Raw genomic sequence first — 17,403 nt, 5'->3', positions numbered from 1 at the left:
AGGCTGGCAGCCTGGGGTCAACGGGATGTTAGCGCCTTGGGGACCTCGGGCCCTGCAGGGTCCAGAGGAGGACGCCTGGGCTGGGGAGGCAGGACTCCCGCCCTAGGTTCAGGCGGTGGAGAAAGGACTGGGCGGGGCCGCTGGGGGGCACTGGCTGCGGCTGAGAGGAAAGGGGCACACAGCTCCCCGCCGCCGCCTCCTCCCCCCTCCCCCCGGTTGGCGCTCTCTCTCGGGCTCTAATCGGCGCGGCGGCCGCAGCGGGCAGAGTCAGCGCCGCCAGTCTCCGGGACGCGACTCCCAGCAATTGTGGTCGGGACCGCAGATATGCAGCTGCCTCCTGCCCGGGCGCCCGGCCCGGCCGGCCCCGCCCGCGCCCCGCCCCCTGCCCCCGGCCGGCCCGCCCCTCCGCCTCCCGGCCGCGCGCGGGGACACTGAGGCACGGCTGGGAGGCGACGTCTCCGGCCGCCCCGAGCCCAGCCCAGACTGCGTGAGGCGGCTGGGGAGGTCCCAGACCTCGCGATCTGCTGGTCCCGGGGCACCCATCCGCGCAACAGCTAGAGCTAGGTCTGAGAGCGCCAGTCTGGCCTTAGCCTTACCGCTCGCCCGGCCTCAAATCTCCCCGCCTAGAAAGTCAAGCAGTGATTGCTTTGGGATCCAGCGGGGGGCGTCCGCCTGAGGGTGTGTGGGGAGGAATGGCGGTGGCTGAGCCCCCAAGACTCTCATTAACCCGGGCAGAGGAAAAAAGAAGGATGGAGAAGCATGGCCTGTGCAGACTTTGAACTTACAGAGAGTTTCTTCGTAGGAGAGGAGAAGGGGGGTGGGGTGGGTGGGAGGGGAGGGGAGGGAGGGAGGGATGGGTGAAGAAGGGAAAAGGAAATAGTTAAAGAGGGGTTAAGGCAGAGTGTGTGTGTTGGGGTTCTCCTGGGAGGCTGGAGGCCAGGTCCTCAGATGCAGCATGGTCCTTCACTCTGTTGACCCGACCCAGCAGCTGGCTGTCAAGGGGCCATTTTCAGAACTGAATAGATACCTCTCACGTGCCCGCACGTCCTGTGTGCTCGTGCCCACACCAACACACTTATCAAGAGAAGTCATCCTTGACTGCTTGGTCTTCCTCACTTCTCACATCCAATCAATCACCAAATCTTGTCTATACCACCTCCTATATATCACCTTTCCATTGACTTTTACTCACCCCCTTTGCTGCTGCAGGCCACACCTTCTCACCTCTTGCCTGGGCTGCCACTGTAAACTGGTCTTGCCTCTGATTTTGCCCTCCTTCAAACTCTGACAATACTATTAGGCACCATTTATGGAACAACTACTAAGTGCCAAACCCTGTGGTAAGAGTTCCACATGTATTATTCCTAATCCTTATAACAACCCTGGGAGGTTGCTATATTACGTTTCCCCATTCTAAAGAAGAAGAATCCAAGGCATTAAAGGTTAAACAGCTTGCCCAACCTTACACCATAGTAAACAGCTGATTTGCCCAGAACTGCCGGGCTCTAAGTCCCTAGTCCATTCTCTTCTATGCAGCCAGGGTCATCTTTCTGAAATACAAATATTCCCATATGTTGCCCTGAGCATCTAGTTCAGATCCCTTGCACTGCTGATCAGACCTTCTCCATCAGCCCTTACTGTCTGTGCTCTAGTCACACTCAACTCTCAGCACCTTAAAATGTCATTAATCCCTCACACCTCTGGGCCTTTGCATACACTCTTCCCCCTGCATGTAACACTCTTCCTCTCTTCACCTGGCTGACTCCTATTCATCCTTCCGTTTCTTTACCTAGTCATCCCTGCTTCCAGGAAGCCTTCCTTGACTCTCCCAACACTGGCTTAGATTCATTTTTTTGTCTCCAGTAACATCTAGTACTTACTCTCTTAAGATACTTTCCACTCTACATTGGTTGCTGGTTTGTGAGGCAAAGGACTGGGTCTGTATTGTTCGTGGTTGCAAGCCTGAGCCTAGCTCTGCACGCGTGGCACAAAGTAGGTGCTTGCTGAGCATTTGTTGAATGAAAGAATATTCTTCAGGTCTAGTCTATATCTTTTGTGTGTGTGTGTGTGTGGTACGCGGGCCTCTCACTGTTGTGGCCTCTCCCGTTGCGGAGCACAGGCTCCGGACGCGCAGGCTCAGCGGCCATGGCTCACGGGCCCAGCTGCTCCGCGGCATATGGGATCCTCCCGGACCGGGGCACGAACCCGTGTCCCCTGCATCGGCAGGTGGACTCTCAACCACTGCGCCACTAGGGAAGCCCTAGTCTACGTCTTAAAAAACTGTTCTTCTAAGAAGAATCTAAGCAGGTCAGAGAAATCAGGGGATTGGGGTGGAGTGTGTCTAAGATTTTGAAGGACCGTTGCCTTGGGTTGTTTAGCCCCATTGCTAAGGATAGAAAATGTGATGAGGACCCTGACACCCCAAGGTCTCTTTGTTTAAAGACAGTAATATATTTCATGCATCAGATTCCAGGGTATCATTCTTACAAAGAGGCACTTGCTAGAGATGACCGAGACGACCAGAGTCTTAATTCCATGCTGATCCTTTTGAAACGCCTACCCAGTGCAGGTTCCTCTGTTCCAGCATCAGGCCTCTCAGTGTTACCCTTCCATCCATTTCCCTCTTTGTCCCTGGCCATCCCTGCTTCTTCCTCCCCTTCCCAGAGCACTTTTTCTGATTCTTGATCTGCCTCCCCTGGAACTGCTATATTATCTCAGGGCTCCAATGTCAACTAAGGAGACTGAGGCTCAGAGCAGAGGGGAACCAGGGCCAGCACCAGGAGTCCTGCCTTTTAGCCCAGGCACTGGAAGAAGCGAAGGGGAGACGCAGCAGAGAGAGAGGGAGGGAGCTGAGGTATCACACATACCTAAATGTGCTTATGTGAACATTAGGGTGGGGAGCTCCTTTTTCAAGCTGTCCTATACAGAGGTTGCTGGCCTCCTAAAAGCCTCCCTTCTTCCTTGTGTCCTCAGCTTTGCCATCCAGAACGGGATTATCTTCCCCAAGCTCCCTGAGCCTAGTCTCAGAATGTCAAGGCAACGAGCAGTGTCCGAATCCCAAGGTCATGAGTGGATCCTCCCCCCACCCAAGGAGCAAGTTTCCCTGGTCACCAGCCCTGTTACTTTTGGAGGACCCTCTCAGATTAGCAGCTGTCCCTCAAGGTCTCTTATCTGTAGTCCCACCATCTCTGTTTCCCCCTGTGTCTCTCCCTTTGTCTTTCTGTTTCCCTGACTCTGGGTGCCTTCTTCTTTCCTGTCCCCTCTGTGTTCTCTGTCACTAGTGTCTCCACTGGAGACAAGGGTTGGGCCTGGGTGCATGGGGGGGTAGTGGCCAGACCAGGGGCCCGGGACATGAGTGCAACTTTCCAAGCTTCTCTTCCAGGCCCCTGTGGTTGGGGAGCTCCACAGAGGGAGAGATGAGTCAGCGGGGCCGCAGAGCAGGGGGGGTCTGGGTGGGGGTGGGGATGCCGGGGTTCCCCAGGGCCAGAGAGTTTGCTAGGACCATCTGGGTCTCTGAACTCTGGCGGATATGGAGAATAAAGGATCAGCAAGTCCCCAAAGGTACACTACACTAGTAGGAATTGCAGGCAACAATTTGTAGGACTAGCAGTGCCCGTCACATCACCCTTATGCCCAGATTCTTGTAGGAAGGCGTTCCTAAATCCCCTCTAAGAGACCTCCGGGATTTCTAGAGCTGTAAGCTTGTGATGTTAGACCTGTGTGTATGTCTGTGATGTTTGCCATATCTGTAAATGTATGTATTGACGTGAGTCTGTGTGAGTCCCTGCGGGGTATTGTAGCTAACTGTGAGTCCATCTGCATGTATGTATGCTGGTGTGAGTGCATTTTTGTGATTGGAGGTTAGGGTCAGTGTCTTGGCGTAAGCATCATCTGTATAACGTATGTATTTATATCCGTGTGTGTCAGGGTGGATGCCTGCAGGGTGTATGTATGTTCATAATTCAGCATGTGTGCAAGAGTGTATCTGAAAGTGTGTCACTCATTAGGTACGTATTAGAGAACGTGTTGATCTGTATCTCCGGGCTTTGTTCGCTGTTTGCTGGTGACTCTCTCTAGGGTAGCCAAACTCATAACAACAAAGGAAGAGTTAGGAGTCCCTCTGGATTGGGGCTCTCAGAGGAAGCCCAGCCTAGGATGGTGGGCGGAGGGCAGTGGGGTGGAAGGAGGTCGCTTCCCTGAGGAGGAGGGAGGTAGACGTCTCTCCCCAGTGTTCACTCTCTCTCCACCCTCACTGACCTTTCCAAAAACAGCTAAAGAGAACTGAGGCAGGTTCCAGATTCAACCCCCTCTAACCTAGAAATCCCACCCTGATTCTTCTAGGCGAGGGAGGGAGGGAAGGGAGCGGTCCCTGTGGTTCAGCCCAGTCCTGGGGTTGAAAGATCAGAAAGGCACCATCCCACCCCTTCCTTCAGGGGCGTCCATCTCTGGAGCTCAGCGTCTGGGTGGCCATGGGCGGAGGCTGAGGGGCCCCCAGGGTGGTGGGGGGTGGTGGATAGAAACCAGATGCCTAGGGGGTTTATACTGGAAGGACCAGAGCCGCAGCCTCTACCCGCCCCTGCCACATGGCGCCTCTGCCTGGCTGCCCCACCCCCTGGGAGGCTGGGCTGAGGGAGGCCTGCGAGGGTGGAGGCAGGTCCTTGGTCAGCGCTCCCAGTTGTTGACCCCAGCCTCTGGGGGCACTGGGAAGGGGGCGGGGGTCTGGGCCCAGGAATAGCAGGGCCTCAGCTGGGCTGCAGGACTATCTTAAACAAGGGTGTGGAAGAAGTCAGAACCCAGGGTCCTGAGGGAGGCAGCTGGGGGCTTCAGGCAGCCCCTCCGCCTGGCTTTGGCACAGACTCTTGGGAGGGGGCGCTGTGTCCAGGGACTCTCCTACTTGGGTTGGCACATCGGGGGCCCTGGCTCACATCTTGCTGGGGACCCTGCTCCTTCCTTGTCCTTCCCTAGCACCCCTGCTCCTTCCCAGGTAGGATTAGGGATCATGATCCTGAAAGGAAGTGGAGAAGGCTGACCATCCCTGCCCCCATCTCCTCTCCTCAGCCCCCCACCTCCTTTCATCCTGCCTCCTTTTCCCCTTTAGTTTCTTCCTTTCCTTCCCAACCCCTCTCTCACCTGCCATCTCTTCTCTGGAGTCTAGACTTTGCTCCTCTGCCTCAGTTGCTTGCCTGATCTGAAAGCGTCTGGCTTTCTGCTGGTGGTGCAGTAATTCCTCCAAAGCTTCCCCTTTTCCTCCCCAACTTCTGAGCCCGCTCGCGTGGGCGCCCAGAAATCCATCTGACACCTCAGGCTCAGAAGCACCCCCCACCAGGGGGAGACTTCGAGGTCATGGGACACCCCACCACGGGCACTTCCTCTTGGGCAGACGGGTGGGGTGGCCCGTGTAATCATCGGACACAATTATGCACTATTTATACTCCATCCCTGCCCCCCACCTGCCTGGCCGTTTTGACCCTCTGCCTCCGCTGTCCTGTCCTTCTGAAGCCATTGTCTCCTCATCTTTGTTCCTCTGGGCCTATTTCTTTTCCTTTTTTTTCATTTTTTCTGCTCTCTGTCTTTTTTTAAGGCACATACTGGTCTTCTGTTTTCCTCTCTTCTCTCCCTGTTATATCCCTCGCTTCTCTTCTGATTTTCTTGGATTGTTTCATTTGCGCTGTATGCCTCTCAGACTTTCTGTGTTTCTTCTTTTGCTTCTTTTCCTGGGAGACTGGTGTCTGCCAGTCACCCTGGTTCCCTAACCCTCTCCTCAAAAGTTGGGCCCCCAGGCTTCCTTGGGGGAAATTAAATCATGGGGCTGGAATCCCGAACTGCTCCCCCCACCCCCACCCCCGCCCCCTCCTCCCCTGAACTTTGATCCTGCCCGCTGGTTAAACTGCAGTTAACCCTCCCTGGACGTCCAGCTGCTCCTGCCCGCTCCCTACCTTTGCCTTGAGGAGCTGAGCTGGGAGAGTAAAAGGAGCCCGGAAGTAGGCACCCAGGAAGAGAAAGTGAGGGGACTGGTTGGGGAGTGAGGGAAGGGGTTGCGGGGTAAGGACCAGGCTCCATTCCTCTGATGGGCAGGGCCGAGAGCGGGAGAGGGGTGTGTTGGGGAAGAACTTGCAAAACAACCCCAGCTGGCTGGGCGCCTCCGTGGGAGAGATGCTGGCTCTACCACTTGGCTGCCCAGTCCTCTCTCTCCCATAAACTTACCTTAGGGCCCAGGTTTCAGTTAATAGACTTTTTGAATTTCCCTCTTCCAACTGGTTGACTTTCTTTTCTTCCCCATTTTGATGAGAAGTCAAAGTTGGGAAGTCCTGCCTAAGCTCTAACTTCAATTCTTCCTGCTGCAGAGGGAACTGATGCGTGACAATGAGAAAGGGAACCAGGCACTCCCTCCTGGAAAGCATGATCACTCATGAGAAGATCATGAGTGATCACTTTGATCACTGCATCAAAGGATGGAGATTTGATGTGTGGCCAAGAAGGGCCTAGGGATGGTAACTGGCAAGGAACAATGGAGGCTAGGGCCTCCCTTTGGGGGGGCTAATCCAAAGAGGCTAGGCTCAGGCTTGGATGAGTTGACCCAATGACCTCCTGCCCTTACCCTCACTCCTGCCTGCCTTAAATTTTCTCAGAACCAGAAGACCTAGCTTCTGCCCCACAAAGTGAGGCAGGCCTAGGTGCCACTTCCCAAGAGTGAAAGTCAGGCATTGGGAGGAAGATTGGCGAGCCCCAAACCTGTGCCAAGCTCTCCCCCACCTCCAGGCCTCGCTCTGGAACCTACCTCGGTGACCCTAAAAGCCTGGGCAGCGGAAGCCTCCACCTCAGAGCGCACTCCCCCTCCTGGCTTTCACAACACACGTACACACTGCACTCCTGCTCTCGAGGTGGGTGACTGGGGAAGCAAGCATCTCTGTGGTCAGCCCGGGTGTGTGTGTGGCTTGTGTGCCTCCAGCCATGTCACTGTGATCATTTGTGTGAGTTTGTCTCTGTTCATTCACGATGGTGGTGGCTGTGCCCGGGTGCATAGCACTGTGCGTGTGGACGTGCACACGTATCATCCTGTGTTTGTCCATGAGCGTGTATGTCAGTGTGCTCCAGTCTCTCTGTGTGAGTGTCGTCCCCAATCCCCCATCCCCCCCCCTGGATCTCTAATTAGTGGTTTGGGGTTTGTTCCTTTTCCCTCCTGTTCCTTCCCTCAGCGGCAGCAGCGGCGGCAGCAGCAGCGGCGGCAGCAGAAGCAGCAGGAGCAGCCCCGCCACCCGCCGACCAGCAGCCAGGACTCTGGAGTCAAAGTAGGATTCTAGGATCAGAGCCTGAGTGGCAACAGGAGTGGAGCTGGCCTAGGAGAGGAGCGAAGCCCTCCCAGGACCCTCAGGCGACCCCTTGCCAGCACTCCCAGTGCCAGACCTCCAGGGAGGAGAGACCCAGGACACCCAGCCCCAGATCCCCCAGGTACAGGACACTGGGGAGCTGCGTCTGGGAGGGGTTCCCACAGATGCTGATGGGATCGCTGGGGGCAGGGTGTGGGACACCTGGGCCCGCCGTCCCTCCGCTTTGCCCTCAGCGCCCCCCAGCACACCCTGACAACTTGCCCTGTCCCTACCCGCTCCTGCTTCCAGCCCTTCTCTGGGAGCCCCGTTTCTCCTCTCCCGCCCAGATCCCTTCTTTGGGGAGCTCAGCAACTGGAGCAGGAAATGTGGACCCTCTGCCTCCCTCTCTCGCCCTGCTCATTGGATCCGGAGCCTTCTCCGCTGGGAAAGCTGTAATTAGAGGGTGGATCCCTACAGACAGAGAGCAGCCCCCCCCAGCCCCTACCCCCAGTCCCTTCTAACTTTAGATCTCTTCTCTCCCATTCTCCCATTCTCCCTCCGTCTCCCTCTCCCTCTGTCTCCGGCTCAGCTCTCTCCATCTGCCTGGCTCCCTGGGACCCGTTCCCCAGCCTCAGGATGGCGTCCTCCCTGCTTGAGGTAACTGCCCCCTCCGACCCCCAGGACACCAGCCATGATCTTAATGGTCCTAATTCCTGTCCACTTCCCACCTCCCAACTCACACAGACAGTTGCCGTGGTGCTTGTCACTTCCAGGGGTCAGAGGAGTGAGGAGCAGGGGGCAGGAGAAGGGAGGAGAGAGCAGGGCCAGGGGTCAGAGAACAGTCACAGGAGGATGAGAGGGGATTAGCTTAGAAGAAGGCATGGACCCCTAAGGTCAGCCAAGCACACCAACTCTGAGGAGTGGAAAAGGGATGGAGAAAGGAGTTGGGGGCTGAGGAGAGAGGACTGGGAGAGAGAGAAGCTGGTAGCAGACAGGGGGAGAGAAAGAAGGCCAGAGGACTGGCTGAGTGAGCACAGAGTAGCAGTGAGTACATGGTTCCTTGGGGGTCCTGGCTCTCGGGAGTCATCCTAGGCAGTGTCCTGTCTGGTTTGTAGGTGGGGAGGGGGCTGGGCTTCTGGGCTCGTTGGAGAGGAGGTGGGCAATGAGAGAAGGGAGAAGGCAGTCCCTGCATGTGGGGGGCTGACCAGAGGAACTGGGCCCAGGCCTGAGAGGCAACCAAGGAGGAGGGCCAGGGTCTGAGGCCGCCTGCCCGGCTCACAAATATTTAGCTTTCAGCCAAAGACAAACTCAGCTCTATTTTGGGAGTGGGAGGCTCCAGGGCAGACTGAGCCACTTCCCCTCCAGGCCGGGACCCCAGCATCCCTTGCCTCTGGCACTGGGGATGGAGGGAACTAGGGTACCATGGGGGTCAGGGGTTGGGGGCTTGAGAAATGTCTGACTCTGCCGGGGCTTCTGGGAGACTCATGGCACATAGTTGGAAAGGGGGACTCAGGGTCACTCAGAGCCTGTTTGAATGTCCTGAGTTCTCCTAGCTTCTGGGTCTCTGACTCTGTGTCTCTGTCACCACCTCTGCTTTCCGGGTCCCTCCGCAGGAATTTGGGACCACAGAGGCCTCCCCAAAGATCAACTCCCAGCAGTAGCCTTGACCTTCTGTATTCCTGGGCCCCTCTGAAGGCCCCATCTCTGCTCCCGGTGCACTAGCTCAGGTCCAAGGGGTGATGGGCCAGACAGGAAGCCGACTCATGCAGCCTGCAGGAGAGGTGTGTGTGAGATAGACTGGGAGCCTTTTAACACCTGTGTTCACTGGCCTGCATGTAAGTGTCAGGATGTAAAGCCGCACACCTGCACGCCTGGCTGGCTTTGTGGGAGCACAGGGGTGTGTGTGTATAAGCTGGGGCACCAGAGCGTCTGTTAGTCCAAGTGGGGAATGGTGTGTGTAAGTCTGGTGGATAGCGAGTTTGTGACTGAGTCTGAGGGAATGGCATGCAAGGCAATGGGGTGGACACCATAACCCAGTCAGGGGACCTCAGGTGCTGTGCTCTACCCCCTGCTGCAAGGAGGCAGATCGCTCACCCCCAGGACACTCTCAGTTGAACCATATCATTGAAACACTGGAGTTGGTCTTGAGGAAGCTGGAGGACTAAGGTGCATGGAAATCCTGGGTTCACCCAAGGCAGGGGCAGTGTCAGTGGGCGTGGGCTTCATGTCAGAGTTGCCAGCGTGGCACTGGTGCCTGCAGGAGCGGCTGGGCCAAAGGCCTGTTGAAAAGACACGGGATTGGGGTAGCACTTGGCAAGAGGAGTGTGTCATGGAAACTGGGCTTTCATGTCCCTCACTCCCCGTGAGCTGGAGATGCCCCCAACACCAAGGTTTCTAGTCTCTGTCTCTTTCACCTATTCTGGGGGGCGCCTGGGCCCTCAACCTTCTTCTCCCGCCCCCATCCGGAAGCCCTCTTTGGCAGTGGGAAGAACTTGGGGTTTCAGAGAGGAGAGCTTGATGGAAGGCTCACCTGGGCTGAGCGAGATGCAGAGGAACAGGGTGGAGGGAGAAATGGGGGTGGGGGCTACCTGGGGATGGACACTTGGAAGGTGGGAAAACTAAGCAACTTGGGAGGAGGTGGAGAGTGGAGAAGTGGAAACTGCGACCTTGGGTGCCCAGAACCTACGGCCAGTCAACGCTCAGATGTCCAGTGAACATTCCCGTGGGAGGTCAGCGGAAAGAGGGGGCTCTCCTCCCTGTGTGAGTGAGAGAGCTGGGACAGCTCCTTGTCTTGTTCCTTCTCCACAGACTCTCCCTTCAGTACCTGAAGCCTGTTTTCTTGTGGTTGTCATTGTTTTCAATGGATGGTGGGTGGAAGTGAGAGGAAAAGCAACTGGAAGGTGGGCTCCTGGGCCCCCGGTGTGAGGTCGTGGACGAGTATTTAGAATCTTGAACCAGGACCCTCTCCCCAGTTCTCAGAAGAGCCCACGCAGCAAGAGAAGGAAACCGAGGCTGTGGTGAAACTTAGCCAGGTGCCCAGCTCTTGGCCTCCAGGAACTCCAGAACCGTCTGAGTGGGCTGGCGCCTTGCTCCCCCTTCCCTGCCCTCGGGGGCCCTGGGGGCCTCCGCTCCCCAGTGCTGGGGTCTCCCGTTGGCCTGGGGCTGCTGGCCTTCTTTCACCCCTCCTTCCCTCCCCACGGCTGGGTGGGGTCCCTGGGCTTGGCTGAGGCCCCTGTGGCCACAGTGTGAGGGCCGGGCGGGGGGGACGGCGTCGGCGTTTTTAAAAATAAACCGACCGCAGGGAAACCAACGGAGCCGGGCCGGGCAGGCAGAGGGGGAGGGGGTGGTCAGGGGGAGAAGGAGGGAGGAGTGGCCTGGTCTGGGGGTTTTCTGGGGCCCAGCGCCCTGGGGATTTTCTCTTAGGTAGGAAATCTGCCTTCCTCCTCCCCCTCCCCCTTTTCTTTTTTCTCCCTCCTTTCTTTTCCTCTGTTTTCCTGTGCCTTCCTTGCCCAGTCTCTTTCCATCACCTCTCTGTCTTTGTTTATTTTGCTTTCTTCTCTCTCCGTCCCTTTTGTCGTTTTTTTTGCTTTCTTCTCTTTTGGGTCCCTGCCCATTTCTGCCCCTGAGGGCCAGCTGCCCCTCTGTTTTCATTTTCCCCCCTGCGGGCTTTTCCGTCAGCTCTTCACCCTGCAGGGTCCTCTGCTCCAGGTGTCTCTGGGTCTCTGCCTCTCTCCTTTGAACTCCACGTCTTTACCTGTCCTTTCTGCTAGGCTTTGCCTCCTGCCCCATCAGCTACCCTTCCTTACCTACCCTCTGCTTGGGAGATGAGAGGCTCCAGGGAAATCCTGGCTGGGCAGGATGCAGGGCTTCTGCCAGGTTTGAGGACGCTTTCAGTGGCTCAAATCTGGGAGTCCATGGGGTCAACAGGACCTCAGAGAGAGGTAACTAGACAGGGGGAGCAGCAGGTTTGCATTTGCGGAACAGTGCAAGACTGGCGACTGCACACACCGCTCACTGCAACCTTTAGACCCCAGATCTACCTCTAGGATCGGGCACATACAGCACATACCACGTGCTGGGAGCTAGCAGGCAGGTCTGGGACCTCTGGATTCTCGGGTTCTTTTTCAGTTTTTGAGGGCCCCAGTCAAGGAACTGTACGGGGTCAGCTTTTGAGGGCATCTTTTTTTTTGGTGGGATTCTCAGTAATGGATGCCTATCTATGCCAGCCTGGGATCCGGGAGGGCATCCATCGCCCAGGAGGGCGTCCCAAGTCTGACTCAGGGAGGGGTACCATGAGCTCCTGAGAGATGGTGATCTCAGAGTGGTTTGGCCTGGTAGCAGCAGCACGATGGGCACGAAGGGCATTGTGTGTGTTTCTAAAAGACTCCCATGCCCCGTATCTACATGCATCTTCCTTCACTCCCTGCGCTGGAGGGGTGAAGAGAGACGAGCTCTGTGGCCTCTGTGTGTTAGGGTACATTGAGGCATGGGAGTGTGTGGCTGTGAGCTAGTATCTTAGCCACGCCAGTTCCCTGCCCTGCAGGGGCGTGAGGACTTCAGCTCTCCCAGCCCTCCCAAAGGGGTACCAGCTGGCTCCACAAAGCAGGAGGTGCCCAATGCCCGCTTGAAAGACATTCTTGCCTCAGCCACAGTCCTGGCTTGGCGGCAGCCCTGTTCCCTCTCAATGTCCCAGTGTCTCTGCCCTCGCTTCCTCTTGCTCCCCAGCCCCAGGGTCCCTGCCAAGAGAAAGAGATTCCTTACCAAGGACATGAGGACGCCGCTTCGGGGAGACCAGGCCACTGCCTTAGTCAGGAGACCAAGCAGAGACAGGAAGTGAATAAGGGGTCAAGCTGGGAAAATCTGGAACGCGGGGAGCTACAGTCCCCTACGACTTCACCTTCTTCCCAGGCTGCCTTTTCAGCCTCATCTTTCCTCTCCAAGTCCCCGACCACGGCCTCTGCTCCCAACCCATTTCCAGGGGTCAGGATCTCTAATTCTCACCGCACCCAAGTGCTGCCTCTATCCCCAGCTCTTCTCATGGCTATTTAAGAAGCGTCTCCCGTTCCTCAGAGGCCCTTGCACACACCCCCAGCACCACAGGGAGCTCTGCTTCCTGCCTGCTGGGTTGGGTGTTAGGCCGCTGTCTCGGTCCTTTGCTCTTTTTGCAGACTCCATCTGAGCTCTGCCCTGGGCCCCAGTCCTCAGTGCCTCCCCTCACCACCTCTGATTCCCCATCCTCTTCAACTCTTCCTTGACCCCTTTCTTCTGTTGTCCAAGTCTCTGGGGTGCACAGTCCTTCGTGTGTCCTCCTCTGCCCCTAAACACTGCTTCCCTCTCTCCACAGGAGGAAGTTCATTATGGCTGCAGTCCCCTGGCCATGCTGACAGCGGCGTGCAGCAAATTTGGTGGCTCCAGCCCTCTGCGGGACTCAGCGACACTGGGCAAAGCAGGCACAAAGAAGCCATACTCTCTGGGCAGTGACCTTTCGGCCCCCAAAACCATGGGCGATGCCTACCCAGCCCCCTTTTCAAGCACCAATGGGCTCCTCTCACCTGCAGGCAGTCCTCCAGCACCCACCTCGGGCTATGCCAATGACTACCCTCCCTTTTCCCACTCATTCCCTGGGCCCACGGGCACCCAAGACCCTGGGCTACTAGTGCCCAAGGGGCACAGCTCTTCTGACTGCCTGCCCAGTGTCTACACCTCTCTGGACATGGCACACCCCTATGGCTCCTGGTACAAGGCAGGCATCCACGCAGGCATCTCACCAGGCCCTGGCAATGCTCCTACTCCTTGGTGGGACATGCACCCTGGGGGCAACTGGCTAGGTGGCGGGCAGGGCCAGGGTGATGGGCTGCAAGGGACACTACCCACAGGCCCTGCTCAGCCTCCACTGAACCCCCAGCTGTCCACCTACCCATCCGACTTTGCCCCCCTTAATCCTGCCCCCTACCCAGCTCCCCACCTCCTGCAGCCAGGGCCCCAGCATGTCTTGCCCCAAGATGTCTATAAACCCAAGGCGGTGGGCAACAGCGGGCAGCTGGAGGGGAGTGGTGGAGCCAAACCCCCTCGGGGTGCAGGCACAGGGGGCAGTGCTGGCTACGGGGGCAGTGGAGCAGGGCGCTCCTCCTGCGACTGCCCCAACTGCCAGGAGCTAGAGCGCCTGGGCGCCGCGGCGGCCGGGCTGCGGAAGAAGCCGATCCACAGCTGCCACATTCCGGGCTGCGGCAAAGTGTATGGCAAGGCCTCCCATCTGAAGGCCCACCTGCGCTGGCACACGGGCGAGAGGCCCTTCGTCTGCAACTGGCTCTTCTGCGGCAAGAGGTTCACCCGTTCGGACGAGCTGGAGCGCCACGTGCGCACTCACACCCGGGAGAAGAAGTTCACCTGCCTGCTCTGCTCCAAGCGCTTTACCCGAAGCGACCACCTGAGCAAACACCAACGCACCCACGGCGAGCCAGGCCCAGGACCCCCACCCAGCGGCCCCAAGGAGCTGGGGGAGGGCCGCAGCGCCGGGGAAGAAGAGGCCAATCAGACGCCCCGACCTCCGGCCTCACCGGCACCCGCAGAAAAAGTCCCTGAAGGCAGCCCAGAGCAGAGCAACCTGCTGGAGATCTGAGCCGAGTGGAGGTTTCCAGCCCCTGGGCTGCCTTGCCAGTCTCTCCTGGCTCTGTGGACCACTGCTTGCCCCTCACTCCCTTTGCCCCATGCATGCTGCCCTTTGGGACTCGCTCCATCTCTCCCCCCATCATTCTGGGCCTGGGTATCTCCTCGCATGCCTCCTCCTCTCACTTCCTCCCCCTTGCCATGGGCCCCTTCTGCAAACTCTCATCTTAGGCCCTCACCTCTTGCCTGATTTCTGCTCTCAGGGCTTCTGAAGCTCTTTCCTCGCCACTGCTCAGTATCTCTCTCCTCTGCTCTTACCACACCAACTCATTTTCTCTCCATTTGGGCTCCCAACACTTTATTTCTCCATCTCACTAACTCCTTGACATGCATCTTTTCTGCTTCCCAAGCTTATTTACCACTATCCCTTAGCTTCCAGGCTCGTCTCCTCAGTGGACTTTGTAGTCCATTGCCTTCCATGCTCCAGAGCATTCTTCCTTTTTACAAACACAATGATGATGATGATGATAATAATTTATTGCCCCCTGGTGGCCTCTTCATTAGGGACCAGAGTTGGGGGATTGGGGTAAGTGACCTGGCAGGGAGCAGGGTGCCAAGAGGGGGGCAGACCAGTGGGGATCTGATCCCAAAGATGGGGTGACCCCAGGGTCAGGGAGGCTGCCCCCAGGCCTGTATATTTAACCCCTATGTTCCAAGAGAAATGAATAGTAATAATAATAATTCTATTTATCTAAGTTATGATGACAGGTCAGGTAGAGTGAGCTGGGGAGGGAAGCGGGTCCATTTCTGCTATGGAAATTTTAGCCAAATGCATCCCTGTCTAGAAAAAGTGATAGTGAGATCTTGTTAATAGAATTTCTATCATCAGGGTCTCAGTTAATGGTGTTTCTCATAATGGAATCTCTGCTAATAGGGTTGATTAGCTAGATCTCTGTTAAAAGAGTTAATGGGGTATCTCACAATTAGGGGATCCCTAATATTTCCAGCCCTGGCCAGAAGCTGTGAAACCTCAAGTCCTATGGAGGGGAGGACTGGAATGTACCCCAGCTCCCTTGACCCCAGAGCAGGTTCTTCCACTGCCCCTCCCCTGACACCATGACCCCATCAGGCTAATCCCTTGTTGCCATGGTAACAGAGAGCTTGCAGCTGCCATCTTAGACATGCTCTTTGGGGAAGCCCACTTAACCGGAGGAGGACACTGGTTTGGAGGTGTCTCTCTAGAAGAATAGGTGGGGAAGGCTTTCTCTGGGATCAGATCAAGAAAATCAAGTATTTATTGAGTGCCTACTCTGTGCAAGGCACTGTGCTAGGCTGGTGCCTAGAAGCCATGAGAAAGAAGAATTTATAGAGCTAGGAGGACAGAGGTTCCCAAGCTGACTTGGGGGTGCGTCCACAGGCCCCCAACCTGGGACTTCCGATGCTCCCAACTCCACCTCCAGTGACTTTTAAAGCCGCTTCGTGCCTTTGAATGCCTTTCCTGTGACTTTGGATCCTCCTTTTCTATCTCTTGCTCCCTCAAGGCCCCAAGTTAAAGGTTTAAAGCCGCCGGAGCTTGGGGAGAGGGTAATATTGTGGAAGGGAAGGGATCATGCCCTCATGGAGTCTTTTTTTTTTTTTTAATTTAATAAATAAAAAATTCGATTTAAAATTTTGTCCTGGTGAGAAAAGAGGAAGAGGAGGGGAGAAGAGTGAGCCACAGGATTTCTGGTTGGCAAACTGGGGAGTCCCCGCGGGCACTGTCGTGCCTGTTTGCACGTTACGCCCGGGGTAGAATACTTCGGCGGCCCGGCCCTGCGGCGGAGGTCAGTTTTTGACCGCCCAGCCCAGAGCTCTCTGCGGAGTTGGGAAGGCGAAGAGGTTTTCTTCACCCGGCTCTTTCTCGGGCTCGGCACCAGCGGACACAGCCTGGACAGCAGCCGGGCGGCGCGCCGGCCCCGCGGTCGCCGTGCGGACTACGGCGCGGCCCGGGCCGGGCGAGGTGCGGCTACCGCGGGTGGACCCGCCTGGCACGTAACCCGCCCCCGGCCCCGGGCCTGCAATCAGTCGTGCCCGCCACGGACTCAGCGGAGGAACAAAAGCCACTCTGTCGTGGCCAGACCCCAGCCACAATAGGGCTTTGTGCGGCCTCCGCCCCCTACGGCTCCCCCGCCGGGCGGAGGGGCGCACGAGCCGCTCCCCCAGCCTGGGCCCGACTGCGGGCGGCGCCCCCGTCCGCCGGTGCCCCTTGCGGGCTCGGGAGAGGCGCTCCGCGCTAGAGCGGGGGAGGGGTCGGCGGGTCCCAGGCGGTGCTCGGGCTGCCGGTCCCCTCCCCACCCCGCCCCCGTCCAGGTGCGAAATCTCCTGCCCTTGGGCGGGGCTCCGTGCTTCAAAGGCGCTTTGAAGAAGGATCCGAGTTCCGAGGACCCTCCGGCCGGCCGGGGGCCGCGGCGGAAGAGCGGCTGAGAGGGGCGGGAGACGCCTGGGCGCGGGGCTGCGAGAGTGGGCGGCCCGAAGTGGACCCCCGGGCTCGGCGCCCACCCCGCGGGGCCGGCTCCTCGGGACCCCCCAGGGCCTGGCCCTCTCGCCTCCCGGCCTCCGCCTGTCCGGTGCCAGCTCCCGCCCGCCGCAGCCTCGCGGTCCTCCCCTCCCCGGTCCCTCGGCTCCTTTCATCTTCCTTAGACTCCGCTTGGGGTTTTGCTGGTTTCTGGGAGATAAAAACCGCCTCAAATAGCGGCGGCGCGCTGCCAGGACAAACAGGGCCGGGCGGGCCATGTGCGCCTGGTTACCAGCCCCGCGCCGGGGCGCCGGGCTTCGGCGCGCCCAGGAAGGGGCGGCGGGCCGAGGTCCAGGCACCCAGGCTCCCGCGATGCCTCCCGCCTCCCAAAGTGGGGGGCCCCATTTTAGAAGTTTCGGGCAGTGGCCAGGACGCTGCCTCGGTTTCCCGCCCAGGTCGTAGGGAGGGGCCCCGGTGGAGACTGCCCGCCGAGCGCTCTGAGCCCCTGGGGCGGTGGGTCACAGTCACTGTGTCGCCAGGGCCGCCGCGCCCCCTGGTGAAGTTAGTGGGGAGTGCGCTAGGCCTGGACTTCAGCCTCCCAAGAATCTGCAAATTGTGAAAAACCATTCAGCAAACCTTAAATAAGCTGTATGGGGGAGGCGGTTGTGGAGTATGAAGACACAGAGCACTGTTCCTTCTCTCCAGGTCACATTACAGGGTAAGAGGCAGGCACCTAACTGATAATTATAACACAGTCTGTTGGTGAAAATCAGGCTTCATTCAAGGGAGGGTGGAAGTCATAGTCCCAGGCTGTAGTGAGTTCTTGGGGTATCTGGGGTTGGATGATACAAACAAAAAATTTGTGGGTGGCTTCTCACTGCTCTCCACCAGTCTGTCAGGGTCACGGACTCCCACTTTTCCTTCAAACCTGTCCTGCTTCCCCGTCTCAAGGAGAGCTTTCCCAGCCAATTTCTCCAAACTATCCCCAGTTTTAAT

General features: G+C 57.7%; 1 protein-coding gene across 1 annotated transcript; it reads left to right on the top strand.

Moving 5' to 3' along the window:
• The first annotated feature begins 7,943 nt into the window (after positions 1-7,943).
• Positions 7,944-13,926, top strand: SP7 (Sp7 transcription factor). Its single transcript, XM_060026244.1, has 2 exons — positions 7,944-7,964; positions 12,652-13,926. Exons 1-2 carry the CDS (start codon positions 7,944-7,946, stop codon positions 13,924-13,926), a joined length of 1,296 nt encoding a protein of 431 aa, XP_059882227.1.
• The last annotated feature ends 3,477 nt before the right edge of the window (positions 13,927-17,403 follow it).

Source organism: Delphinus delphis, chromosome 11 (genome assembly GCF_949987515.2).
Source record: "Delphinus delphis chromosome 11, mDelDel1.2, whole genome shotgun sequence".
Lineage (NCBI taxonomy): Eukaryota > Metazoa > Chordata > Mammalia > Artiodactyla > Delphinidae > Delphinus > Delphinus delphis.
This window is presented reverse-complemented; position numbering and strand designations above follow the sequence as displayed.

What these genes read in the sequence shown, in the direction of transcription:
- SP7 (XM_060026244.1), top strand. Translation starts at nt 7,944, where the DNA reads ATGGCGTCCTCCCTGCTTGAG. An exon ending in TGGCGTCCTCCCTGCTTGAG is followed by an intron (nt 7,965 to 12,651) that starts GTAACTGCCCCC and finishes CTCTCTCCACAG; the next exon opens with GAGGAAGTTCATTATGGCTG.